The following is a 13650-nucleotide window of genomic DNA, read 5'->3' on the forward strand; positions in this document are numbered from 1 at the left end:
TGGGGTTGTGTGAACACACTGATCTGTTCTGGGCTGGTCTCTGTCTTGGGGGATTTCAGCAGCCTTTGGAAGGTGTCACAAATGGGTGAGATCACAGACACCTGCAGGCCAGGAGAAGCACATCCCAGTCCTGTCAGACAGAATGCAGGCTTTGAATATTCATTAGCAATAGTGGCTCTATACCCTGCTGTGATACCCAGCTTCCATTTGCTACCTTTAATTAATAATTGAAGGTATTGGCTCCCACTGTTTCCAACTGCTGTTCAGGATCCTCGACAAATAGATTGATACCCTGGATTAACACAGCACAGCCTGAGCATCCCCAGACCCTTGACTGGTCTAAGGGACTGACACAAAAGCTCCCTTCAAATTTCTGAAACTCCCGAGACAGAACATGATTTCTCTCTGACACTACCAAAGGATGAGAGCAGCACATGAAATATTTACAGGGCAAACAGATATGGAGCCAAAGCAGATCAAAGCAGAACTCCAGGCCTGCCCAGACCCCAGGAAGACTTCACAGTTTGCACTCACACCGAGATCTTATTGCATTTCTTATCCCAAGTGCCAACAAGGTGCCGTGCTGGAGATCAATGCAACATTTACGCCAGGAGGACCAAAGCAGTGGGTTCAAAATCTCCACACCAAATATACAGACTTGCTGGAGACTCAGCAAAAGCTTCACACAAACTGTGTGGTTTTGACAGACTGGCCACAGGACAACAAAAGGCAGTGGTCTGGTTCATGCCACTTTTATATCTCAAACACTGGAGGATTAATAAAAACATAAAGGAAAAATGTGCAAAATGTTAAGAGCCAAAATGCCAGAAACCAATGTGACATGAAGTCCACAGGAAGACATTAACCCATTGTGATTTATTGCACAAATTTGTCCAAGACAAGAACGTTTGTGTCAGAGCAGTGTTTTCCTCACAGGCAAAAAGATTTTCCATTTGGTGTTTGGAACCTTAAAGTTAATCCATCCTTCTGTTGAACTAAACCAACTCCCCAGGGTGACTTCGGGGTCTCAGCTCAGATGGCAACACCCAGTTCCAGCTGCATCCCTACACTCCAGTGACTAATTGTCATTGTAACCCCAGAAGTGCACAGCCCTCTGAACATCACCCTGTCACTGCACAAACCCTGCAGTACTCATATCTTTCCCTCTTCAGGACTTAAATACCTCAAGAGTTTAAAGCCTTATTAGCAGTAAATATTCTTCTCTTGCAATTCAAGCCATTTCTTTATTATTTAAATAATCATAAAAGAGTATGTACCCCAAGTAACAAGATAAGTTTTAATTTCTCCTTCTAACTTTCCAAATTCTATCCAATTTTTTTTTTTTTAAATTGCAACTGAAACAACCAAACTTAATAATACTAATTGAAGCTGCAGGTGTCAGGGCAGAGGGAAATAAGAATATCCATTAGTATTTCAGGAACATTTGTAGGTGATTTATTTTAATTAAAAGCCACAAAAACAGCCAAAGTCCGGCAAATTGGGTTTGTTTGGCTAAATAGAAAAGCACCAAAGGAAAGCTACATCCCTGAAAGATGGAATTGGCTTGTTGGGGGCTGAAGATGAATACTGGAACACACTGAAAACAAACCAGAAGACTCAAAGAAGAAGGCAAAGATACATCTAAACACCTACCATTGCCTGAGTGATTCCACTTGAAGGCAGAACCCTGTTGCCAGTCTCAGCTCCCACCATCAATCCAGAATGTCTCATGACTCAGCTGCCACAAGAAACTAAAAAATCCTTTATTCAGAGTTTAGTGCAGAATTCTGCATGAAGATTTGTGTACAGAATGGCCAAACAACAATGAGCTAAACAATCAATACATGGAAAACTTTTTTTTGTCCCCCAACCTGAAAAGAAATAGTTAAAATCTATTGTGTATTCTCAAGTATTCATGACAAATGAGCTGAAGGATCCATCTGGATATCAGTGTAGGAGATGTGGAACTCTAAATACCACTTCCACTGCACCTGGGTTTCACTCAGCAAAATTCTTATGTGAACTGAAAACAGGTGAGAGAGGATAGAAAGGGTGACCCATGAAATGCACCCATCCTTGACCTGTCCTCTTCCTAAGGATCAACCAGTGCTTTTTCTGCAGCTCTCCCTGTCACAGTGACAACTGCAGGCTCCTCTGCTCCGGAGCCAAATGTGCTATTGCGCCTACCTAGTGAGAGGAGGTCACCAAATATACCATCTACAATTACAGTTTCTTCTGCTAGCTGTAAAAGGTTTCTATTCAACAGTTGCAATTGTCTTCTTGTTGGAATAAAATGTGAGGTATTTTAGGAAGCTCTTAGAGGAGCTGAGTGGATTGAAGCATTGTTGTGCTAATTAAAGCTTCTTTGATTTTCCAGTGCTTAATCTTACACTCTGTGAAGTGAGCATTTTTATAGCAAGGCCAGCCATGGGAGATAATGCAACTCCAAAAGTACCCAGTAGAAGCTTTGAGCACAGAATGTTTCTCATCTTCTTTTCTTCACAGACTGAGAAAGAGCACAAAATCGTGGTGTTTCTGCAGCCTTCTGAGGGGAAAAGACACAACCCTGTTTACTCCTGTGGACTCTGGGTTACTTCAAGAGCCTGTATCTGGCTGTTGCAGGCCAGAGCAGCTGCACTTGGGAACAGCCCTGAATCAGATGTCTGACCTGTTCTGGCAGTCACACCATCTGACTTAAACTGCCATCCTGAAGGCTCTTGCTCCAGATGCTGCAAAGGATGGGATGGGCAACACCCTAACACTAGGGAAGGGTGCACCCATCAGAAAAGTTTGGTTTTGCTGTCAGAGCTAAAAGTTGTTTTATGGCTTGGAGGAATTTTAGGATTCCTATTGACTGAAGAATAAAGACCTGCGTGGCAAGAGAGTGCATATTCACACCTGTGATCCACAAGATTCCATAAAGCAATTGTTTTGTAGGCACTAATCAAAACAGTACACAAAAACTGATCAGCTTCCAAGATTAACTGCCAGATAAATCAAATTTATGTTGAAATCAATATTATATGAAGAAGGAAACGGGAAAATAGCACCTTGTTACTGAATGGACTCTGTTCCTCTCTGTATTGGAAGTCTGCTGAATTATTGCTCCTCTTAGAACACACTTGCCAGAGCAGCTGAAGAAAAAAGGAGCTTATTCCATGGATCCTCATGTCTGTTACCTAAGATATATCTACAGAGACACATTTTTTCCCCTCAGTGTAGGATGCTTTAGAAAGAACTTATATAGGAGGTGTCTTGGTGTAACCAAAGGAAGGACTCAGCACACAACTTGTAAATTATGCAGTATAAAATACAAGATAGGAGGATTTGCATTTTGGGGTAAAAAAATCCCACACATTTACTTTTGAGATTAAGGGATTAACACAGAGATTCAACTAACTCAGAACACAGTGTTGGTTGGTTGGACTTTTTTTGTTGTGGGGTTTTTTTTATTATTATTATGTTTTGGGGTTTTTTTTTGATGTTGTTGTTTTTTGGTTTTTTTATTGGTTGGTTGGTTGGTTGGGTTTTTTGGGTTTTTTTTATGGAGTGATTTTAGAGGTTAAAATCATGTCCTAGGACCTGGTCCTGAATGCACAAAGTTTCAACAGGAAATAATAGGAGCTTTGCTAAGAGCAAATGGGAGAAGATTGCTGCTGCAGAGATCATAAACAAGCTTTTTTTGGTTTGGGTTGGGTTTTTCTAAACACAAAGAAGAGAAATAAAGAAGCAATGAGACTTTAGACACACCTAGAGCCAGCAAAACTCAATGACAGTGATCACCTCCTTGACCACCACAAAGCAGCCAACAGCAGACAAACAGCTTGGACCAGACCCATTAAGATCACTTCAAATCCTTACTAACAACTCAACAAAACAATTTCAGACAATTTGTAAGTGATATTCAATCAACCGACTAAACACTCAAAGCTATTGATGAACGAGGGTTTAATTGACAAAAGCTTTTCTTGACTAAGAAGTCAGGCAATAAAATCACAGGAGAGGCCACACAAAATGTTCTGCCTTGTGTAAGGTCAGAATATTTTCACTTCATTTCACCAACGTGTGATCAGCACTCTGTGTGCATCCCACTGTTGGAAACTGCCCCTATCTCCAAAAAAACCCATCTCTAGGTGGACTCCCAGCACACAACAGCTTTGGCACAAAATAATGACCATGTATGTCATTGCCTCCTTTGTGAACAACGCAACACTGGGACATGGCATGTGTGGCTCTCCCTGCATGCTCTGCATGAAACACACCATGATAAAGCAATTTTCCATGGAAAACAACATCAACTCACTTGGATTTGCTGACATCCAACCCAACCCAAAGCCCATGGTCAGTCCCACAGTGGTTTGAAACCTGGTTACGAGTCTGCACTCAGATTATAATGTTAATTAATACCCACAAACCTTTGGAGGGTGCAGTCAGTGCTCACGGCCAGTAGGTTTAACGTGATTATGAGTTTTGGTGGGACTTAGTGATGTCTCAGTAGTGAGTGCAGCACAGTTTGGCCCCAGAACATTATGCAGGGCTATGTCCAAAGCCTGCACAAACCAAACCTTTGGATTAATTGCTCTGTAAAGCTTGAGTAATCATTTACAAGCCTCTCAAAGCCCACAGCCACATTTCCCACTCACTGCATTGCCATTTCTTCTACCACTCAATAGGAAAACCATCAATAAAGCAACCATTAATTTCAGACAGAGCTGGCCAATAGTGACAGCAGAGAAACCAGACTCCAGAAAATAACCAGACAGATTAAAACCTGGGTAAGATCCTTAAAAATTATCTTTAATTGATGCCAAGTATGAACAGATGAACGAGTACAGAAGCAGGTAAAATTGCATAGATGAAAACTATGCATTTCAAATAGTTCAAGAACTCATAACATCAGATGTTCTAAAAATGGTAAGTCAAACAATTTCACTATTTGGAAGTAAAATGAGCTGTAATGTGACAATGAAGTACATACTTCACCCAAAGTATAAGCAATTGGTAAATGGTGGAAATAAGTACAGCTGTGTCAGCTTAAATGGTTTGTTGCCCTGATGGTGCACTTTCATATGGAGACTATTCAGTTTATATCTTTCACATTGGCAATATTTGATCTTTAAAGTCAGAGCTATGTCTGAGAGGCCATTTACAGTTCTATTGACCGTGTTAGTTATTCATTTCAAACCGACATACTGCAAAAACCACAATGTTTTACATGTAAAGGAAAGGAAAAAAAATATTTCATCATACCAGGTTATAGGTAAGGTTTTGCTGAATTTAGTCATAAAAATATCATTTTTACTTTTGTACAAAAGTAAAATATACATTTGATCCCAATTACATTATAGAAATGTCACTGAAACAATAACATGGATCAAAGACTGATGCACCTAAAGGAACTGAATGCAACGTTTTCATTTTATTATAGAAACTAGAAATGGATGATGATTTTTTTAATATATAGCTTGTAGTGACATTTGCTAGAGCCTGTGAACAGGTGAAATATACAGAATTACACAGATATTAACAGAAACCTTGAGACAAATTTCAGTTAAGACCTCAGTTTCATTTATTTCCTTTGAAAATATCAAAGCATGCTATGCCTTGACAGCATAAATTGTTGACCTCACTGGTGGCAAGTTCACCTGTACTGAGTGAAACTGTAGAACACCCTGAAGTTTTTTGTTGTTTTTTTTTTGCAGATACAAATACTGACTCCTTTAAGAATACTTGATAAGCATTTCAGGAAAAAGAAATTCCCTACACCTGATTAAGTAAAGCCAGAACAGAAAACAGAAAAAGAAGCTCAGCCTGAATTAAGTCCAACCAAAACTGAAGTGTAGGTCCCTGATTAAAGAATCTCAGAAAAGGAGTCTGTTCCAGACTTGCAGGAGGCAGGTCTGGGACAAACTTGCCCTGCTGTGCAATTGCAAGGACAGCTTTCCAGTTCCGTCCAGGTCTGCGCTGCCGAGGCTAAATCACACCTTGGAGCTGACTCTGCATCCCTGTGAGTCTGAAATTACTCTGAGGATCACTATCATCAGGCTGCTGGAAGCCTACAGGATCAGACCATTCCTGGAAAAGCTGCAGTACCTCCCTCTTCTTCAGGTTAGGGGAAAAGATTAATCCAGAATGGCACCCCTCAAGCAATAGTTATCAAGCTAGTATTTGGAAAGGAATACATTCTCTCCATGTATTGCATATGTAGGCAGAAGATTTTGTTCTAAAATACAACTTTCCACCTTTTTCTAATAAATTTCTGATGTTCCTGACCTAGTGTTGGTTGTGTTTTGTTTAATAAATGTACGTATAAGAAACTGCACTGTTCAAGTGTGGACTGTGGAAAAGTGAAACTCGCCCTCAGCTCCTTAAAATCAGCAGGTTTTGAGGTTCCACTTGGGCTGCAGCTCTCTCACAGTAGAAACTAACTTCCTGTACTTCTGCCTAATGAAAACAATTGTCCCTTGGTATCGGAAAAACCCTGTCAATACAAGTTGCCACTGCTACTGTTGTCAGATTGGGCAGCTGCAGCTATAATGAATGACACACAGCTGATTTGTTAAGAAGGGTCTGATCTCTGAAATCTCTGCATGGGCAAAAACCACTGCTGCAAACAAGAGGACTTTGGCTGAATTTTGTCCTGTCTCCAGTGCTTCATTCTGTCTCACAAGTGCTAGTCCATGTGACTAACAGTACATCAGGCTAGCACCTGTGCAGTTCTGTAAAGTGGAAATTAATTTCCTTGGGCCGCAATTGTTTTTGGCTTGCTCAAAGGCAGCAGTGGTGTAAACCAGGAACAAAAGGAGGGACTCACCAGAACTGCACCGGGATCAAGTGTTAGTTTTCCCCTCAGTAAGCCAGGCTGTGAATCTGCAGCACTCGTGTACCAAGAGTTTTGGTGCACATGGGCACCCCCTGCACAATGGGGTCACTTCCAGTACATCTAATGATTACTACAGGCTTATCTGTATGAATGGGCTTGTGAGGCAGATGAGGTAAACTGCATTAAGCCCCATTGTGTTCAGAATTAAAGCAGCCTTAATTCAATTCAGATTTTACTTCCTTTTCAAAAAGAATGACTCCAAATCACATTAAGGTTTCTTTAATACTGCAACAGAATGTCCATGCTGGGCTTTAAAGCAGTTTAACAAATCTACTTTAAATGCACACCTTTCATTAGTTTGGATTAGCTTTCCTGAAGTCTCTGGTGGAGATAAGGCTTAGGATACCCCATGCAGGGAATCTGCATGGGTTTGCTAGTATGCTGTGAACTCACAACCTGGCTAACTGCACCCTAACTTCCTCATGAAGGTGACTAAATCCAGTTCATGGCCTGTGCTGGAGCTGCCACACAGAGAATTAAGCTCTCGGCAGTCTTGCAGCAAGCCCTGGGTTCTGTGAAGGAACAGGGTACAGAGTCCTTCATTTTCACTCTCACCCTTGCCCCTCTGCCTCTCCCTAGTGCTCTAGAGCTAAGTATGGTAGAACCAGATGGGGAATTCTGGCAGGGATACGAGTCTATGGGATTCCTGCCCACTGACTCTCTGCTCCATTCCCGCCTCTGCACTGCAGTGCACTGCTGCCTTGCCCTTGCCAGGTAAATTCCCTCACCCCTTTCCCTGAGTGGACGAAGGAAAAGCTGCACAGGACCAGTTAAGAAGCACAGAGAGGCACAGAGCAGTGGGTGGTGGTGAGGGTGTGGGGAATGACTTCTGGTGGGAAAGCTTTCTTCCCCTCACCAAACTAAAGACTGCCATATCCACTGGGTTCCCTGTCCAGCATAACATGGACATCACTTCCAGGACGTCCCTACCAATGGAATTCTTTCGGAGAAGCACCACACTGGCCATCAGCTCATTTCCAGTCCTCTTCCAGTTACATAAAAATCCCCTTAGAATCCACGTGTAGCAAAAAGAAACATAAGGGCCAAAAGGAAAAAAAAAAATATATATATATATATAAAAAGAAAAGAAAGAAATAAAGAAATAAAAAAGGGATGCTTGCTGATAAGAGCAGGCAGTTTGTTAAGTGCACCTTCAGGCCCACAAAGACATTTCAGCACTCCCATGTAAAGGGAGTAAGAACCTTGTTTTTGTTATTTTTTTGTGTCAAACTTGACAAAAATGCATGCCTATGCTACATGAGATTAATTCCTGTACTCCATATAGGTTGAGATCCTTTGCAGTGAGCTATAAATGGACAAAGCAACATTCAGGCTCCCCAAACCATGAGTTCTTATGATCCGTCCCAGTCTCTTGACAAAGAATCGCTGCATGAAGCACTTTTCTCTGTGCATAAGCAGAATGATCATCACTCTGCACATTAAATTAAGGTGTGCACACCCAGCTGGGGCAGAAGGTACACAAGTGAGGCCTCATCTCCCAAATGCATCCTTCTGATCATCGGTCCCATAGCACTGAATTGATTATTGCTGTTTAGTTTAGCCAGATGGTGGTTTTATAAGCTGAGTGCAGCATTCAAGTCCATTTTGATATCAGAAGTCATATCCTGTGATTCAAGAGTTTGGGAATATCAGGACCACTGGCATTTAACAGGGAGAGAGGTGTACAAAGGGCAAGGGCGTGAGCAGGGGACAGGAAAGAAGCTTTACAACATCTACCTAGATGATGTAATACCCTGCTTTATTTGATACTTTGCACTTCTTGCAGGAATTGTAGCTCCTTCAGTTCTTGATATTTCTCATCACTATGATTCACAGAAGTCACACAGTGAGAAATGAAGTCAAGTCTTTCTGAAAACCTGGCAGGTCAAGCTTGTGCATAACTGCAGAGTTAGGGTTGGCTTTTAAGTGCTTTGATTTTATTTTATATATACATGTGCCTGCATATGTATGTGACACACACAGGAGCAGACATACATGTATATATATATATTTATACACATATATACATATATCAGAAAGATAGGGGAGGAAAGGATCTGTACACCATGGAAGGAGATGTGTTCAACAGCAGTTGGCCACATGCTAAGTGCAGAATGAAGATCCTCAACTTTGTCCATTTGAAAAATTGAGATTAGTGCCTATATGTTTGTTCAGATCTTCCAGGGCCTAGCAGTCAAGGCTGGCATGTTGCAGAAGATATCTTCTCCTAGCATTGCTTCCCTCACCAGGAAATGATGGAAGTACAGCAAGATCAGAGACCAGGAAGAAGAATATGGTTCAAAGGCTGTGGTGGGATTTAAGATCTGAAAGAGGATGGAGCAGACAAGGGAGGGCCTGGCAAAGCCTTTCCCATCTACCTACTGGGGAACCTAAGGGAAAGAAGAGCACAGTCCTCCAGTCTGGTTGCCTGACTGGGCGATGCCCAGGCTCCCATTCCTCCTGCGCCCTGCCTTACAGGGACAAGCTGCCAAAAAGCCACCTCAGGGAAAAGAAGGGCTGATACAGTGATGGCAGTGATGCCTTTATGAACAACTGGGGAAATCTGAAGCTTGGCATGCACACAAATAGGAGTTATTTGGCAGAAGCTAATGCAGAGCCTGGCAGCATCCGCCTAGCTAGGGATGGAAAGTATTCCACGGGCACTGGTGATCTCTGCCTGCCTCTTCTGCATCCCTCTCACTCACACTTGATCTTTCTATCCCTAAACCTTTCCATGCTGTACCAGTAGACAGCACAGGACACTCCTGACACACAGGATTGACTCCTCGTCCTTTCCCTCGGTGTCTCTGATCCACTCAGTTCCTGGAGGCACTTTCAGCAGTTGTGGGGGATGTAAGATAAAGGCACTGCGCAACTCTCTCAATCAATCTGCTGGGTCTCTTCAGTGAGTTTTGGGGGGGATACAAAAAAGTCTCAACTGATGACTGCAAAAGAAACCAGCTGCTGCAATTCGGATGCATGTAATAGATAAGTTTCATTTACATTCTGAGAATGCACCAAAAAGCATGCATCTGCACCTTTCATCTATAGAGGATACTAGGTTTTTAAAGGTTGCTATATATAACTTGACTTGTTAGTTTTCCATATAGCTTTCCCTTTAAGGGATGGGATATGTTCCTTTCTGACAACACCTGGACAAAAGCCAACACACTTCCCTGAGCAATGCAGGAAACAATCAGGTTTCTCTAATCAGTTCATTCAGGCCCTCAGTCTATCAAGCACTTTTTTTTTGTTTTTATTGTTATCATTATAGTTGTTATTATCATCATCATCATCATCATTATTATTATTATCATTGAATTCATGCACTAATTAATTCAAGTTACACTTTAATCAAATAGGCCATAATGCTGAATATTTGAACATGCTTTGATCTCCAAAAGTTATTGTTCCCCTTTGACTAACATACGCACTTAAATACAGTACTTTAAATTACTAGTCAACAATTTAATAAATTAAGGAGTGCACTTCTGGTGAATGCAAATCAAAAAGAAAAAGAAAAGAAATGAAAAAAGATAAGAGAAAGGACCTATTTTTAGAAGATTCAGTTCAAACGAAAGCTTATCCGCTATTGACTGAGGTAACGTTTCAAGCATGCGATCATAAAATAAATAGTATCAAATTCAAACATGCTTATATTAAACTCCATTGTGCTATCTTGCAACAGAGGGGCTTAAAGTTTTGTATCCAGTTCCAAACGGGGAGCGGGGGCAAAGTGTGTTTCTATCATCTGCATGTGAGAGGACTTAGCAGCATTGCAGATGTTTTGTCTTCAGTTTTGTTTGTTATTCTCCTTTTAGGATATTTCTTCTACGGACAGCAAAAGAGTTTTTTTTAATAAGGTGCTGTGTGGATCTGTAGGTTGGAAGGATGGAATCTTTCACAGAGGGGGCGGAAGGAAAATTTGCACTCCTTCATAAACACCGTGGCAAATGCTTGCCACAAGTTTTGGCTGATCTTTTTGTACTATTATTATCTGATGCACTGTCTTGCAACTGTGTAGTTTTGCAGAATATTTTTACTGGAATCCATGCATATGCTTAATAGCTCTAAAAACTGTCTTGCTTAGTTTAAGATAGCTTTATCCAAATAAAAGAAAAGTAAAAAAAAAAAAGAGGAGATAGGAGAGGAAAAGTTTAGGTCTACATCATAACGGCTTAAAACTAAACTAGTTCAAATGGTTATAATTTGCCAGGTGGAAAATGGTTTTTTTTTGAAAATAAACAAAATTTTATCTTTCATGGATACTGGAAGCTTCTTTATTGCAGAGCAAAGATTTGCAATGCAACAATGCATTTACGAGGTAAATAAAGCATTCAAAGACTATCAGTAAAGCATCTACAAAGTGTGACTGTGTCACTAAAGTCTTCAAGCTGTGAGTGGGGATTTTGTTTTGGGTTTTTTTGTTTGTTTGTTTAAACATCAGTCAGCAGCTTGCTTTTATTAACGCAGTTTTGGTTGGCTACAGTGCAGTTGCCAGTTCTGAGATTAGCCTCTCTAAAATTGTCTATGCTATTATTCATATCCTCTTCGATTTCCATGTACTCAGATTTGCTGATTGTGGAGGAGCTGCGGCGACTGAGATCACTGTCAGATGCTAAATTAGGGGAGCTAACGTGAAGTAACTGAGCCTGTTCTTCCCCTTCTGTTTCTCGGTGGTAGAAGTAGTTGAAGTTGGACACGATGACAGGTACAGGCAGGGCAATTGTCAGCACACCAGCGATGGCACACAAGGAGCCTACGATTTTGCCTCCAATTGTCACAGGGTACATGTCACCATAGCCCACAGTGGTCATGGATACCACCGCCCACCAGAAAGCATCAGGGATACTTGTGAAATGAGACTCAGGTTCTTCAGCCTCAGCAAAATATACCGCACTAGAGAACAAAATCACCCCAATGAAGAGGAAGAAGATTAGTAAACCTAGCTCTCTCATACTTGCTTTGAGGGTCTGTCCCAAAATCTGGAGGCCCTTAGAGTGCCGGGAGAGTTTGAAGATTCGAAAGACTCTTACCAGTCTGATGACTCTCAGGATGGCCAAGGAGGTGGCCTGCTCTCCCTTCTGAGTCCCCTCCCGCTCAGCCATCTCAGTGCCCAGAGTGATGAAGTAAGGGATGATGGCCACAATGTCAATGAAGTTCATTATGTTCTTGAAGAAATCAGTCTTGCTAGGGCAAGCAAAGAAGCGCACCACCAGCTCAAAGGAGAACCAGATGATGCACAGGGTCTCCACAACAAAGAAGGGATCTGTGAAGATGTTGGATTTGTAGACCTGGGTGGTGTTGTCAGTGCGATGCACTGTGTACTCCTTGTCCTCCTTCAGCTCAGGTAATGTCTCTAGGCAGAAGATCACTATGGAGATGAGGATGACCATGACAGAGACTATGGCAATAACCCTTGCCGGCCCAGAGCTCTCTGGGTACTCAAAGAGGAGCCACACTTGGCGCTGGTACTCCCCCTCTGGCAAGGGTCTCTCCTCATCTTTAATGAATCCTTCATCTTCTCGGAACTTCTCCATGGCCTCCTCGCCCAGCTCATAAAATTTTATCTCCTCAGAGAACATGTCCAGGGGGACATTGACAGGCCGGCGGAGCCGCCCCCCAGACTGGTAGTAGTAGAGAATGGCGTCAAAGCTGGGCCGGTTGCGGTCAAAGAAGTACTCGTTGCGCAAGGGGTCAAAGTACCTCATGCGCTTCTTGGGGTTGCCCAGCAGTGTGTTGGGGAATTGGGCTAAAGTCTTCAGCTGTGTCTCGAAGCGCAGTCCCGCAATGTTTATCACCACACGCTCACAGCACTCGTGGTCATCGTGGGCAGCGGGCTGGTAGCTATCCTGGGGGTGGCCAGGTAGCGCAGAAGTCTCATCCATGTTCTCTCCAGCCATCACGGTCATGGTGGCACAGAGGAAAGGGGACCAAGGGGCAGAGGAGAAAGTGAGGGAAAGGGAGGAGGAAGAGGATGGAGAAGCACAGATAGACCCAGGGTGGTTCAAGGTGGGGGGGGGGGTTGAGGAGGTTGAGCTGGGGAGCTTGAGGAAGGGGTGGAATGGAGCCTAAAGGATGGAAATACCCAAAAGGGGAAAAGAGAGGCAGGATGAAGGGAGAGGCATCAGGGATGATGGGAGGGTGAAGAAAGAGGGAAGAAGTACCTTTAGGGGGGGCAGAGGGCAGGTAAGGTGAGGGGTCCTGTCCCCCACACCGGGAGGCTGAAGGTCTATGGAGTGTACCCCCAGGCTGGGGTTCCCTGCCCCAGCCGTCTCCTTTAGGCTTTAACTCGATCCGTCCACTTTTCTTGCCGGCTTGACCATCGCTGCAGCTGCTGCCACGAAGCTACCACACACACACACACACACACACACACACACGCACACGCACATACACATAAAATAAATAAATAAATAAATCACGGGCTGGCTGGGAGGCGAGTCCTTGCAATGCCAACTCAGCAAATTTCCCTCACCTGCCTCTTCCTTCCCCCCTCCCACCACCACTGCCCTGGTCCTCTCCTCTTTTGTGCTGGGGAGGGAGAGAGGGATGGAAACACTCTGCTTTGAAGGCATAAAGCTCACTTGCAGGATGGAGGCTGCCAGGGAAGAGAGAAACAGAATAAACCAGCCCCCAAGCCCCTCCACATACACACACACACTCAGGCGCAATGGATTGGCTTTCACATCAGCAGGAACATCCCATTCTGCCCACTACAGCAGTACATGTGGAGTTCTACGCGTTCCTACACATCCCTGGACATG

General features: G+C 42.9%; 1 protein-coding gene across 1 annotated transcript; it reads right to left on the reverse strand.

The window, feature by feature from the left end:
* Positions 1–4776: 4776 nt before the first annotated feature.
* KCNA1 (potassium voltage-gated channel subfamily A member 1) lies at positions 4777–13227 on the reverse strand. Its single transcript, XM_036404920.1, has one exon. It carries the CDS (start codon positions 12793–12795, stop codon positions 11320–11322), a length of 1476 nt encoding a protein of 491 aa, XP_036260813.1. The 5' UTR covers positions 12796–13227; the 3' UTR covers positions 4777–11319.
* Between the last annotated feature and the right edge of the window lie 423 nt (positions 13228–13650).

Source organism: Molothrus ater, chromosome 5, assembly GCF_012460135.2.
Source record: "Molothrus ater isolate BHLD 08-10-18 breed brown headed cowbird chromosome 5, BPBGC_Mater_1.1, whole genome shotgun sequence".
Lineage (NCBI taxonomy): Eukaryota > Metazoa > Chordata > Aves > Passeriformes > Icteridae > Molothrus > Molothrus ater.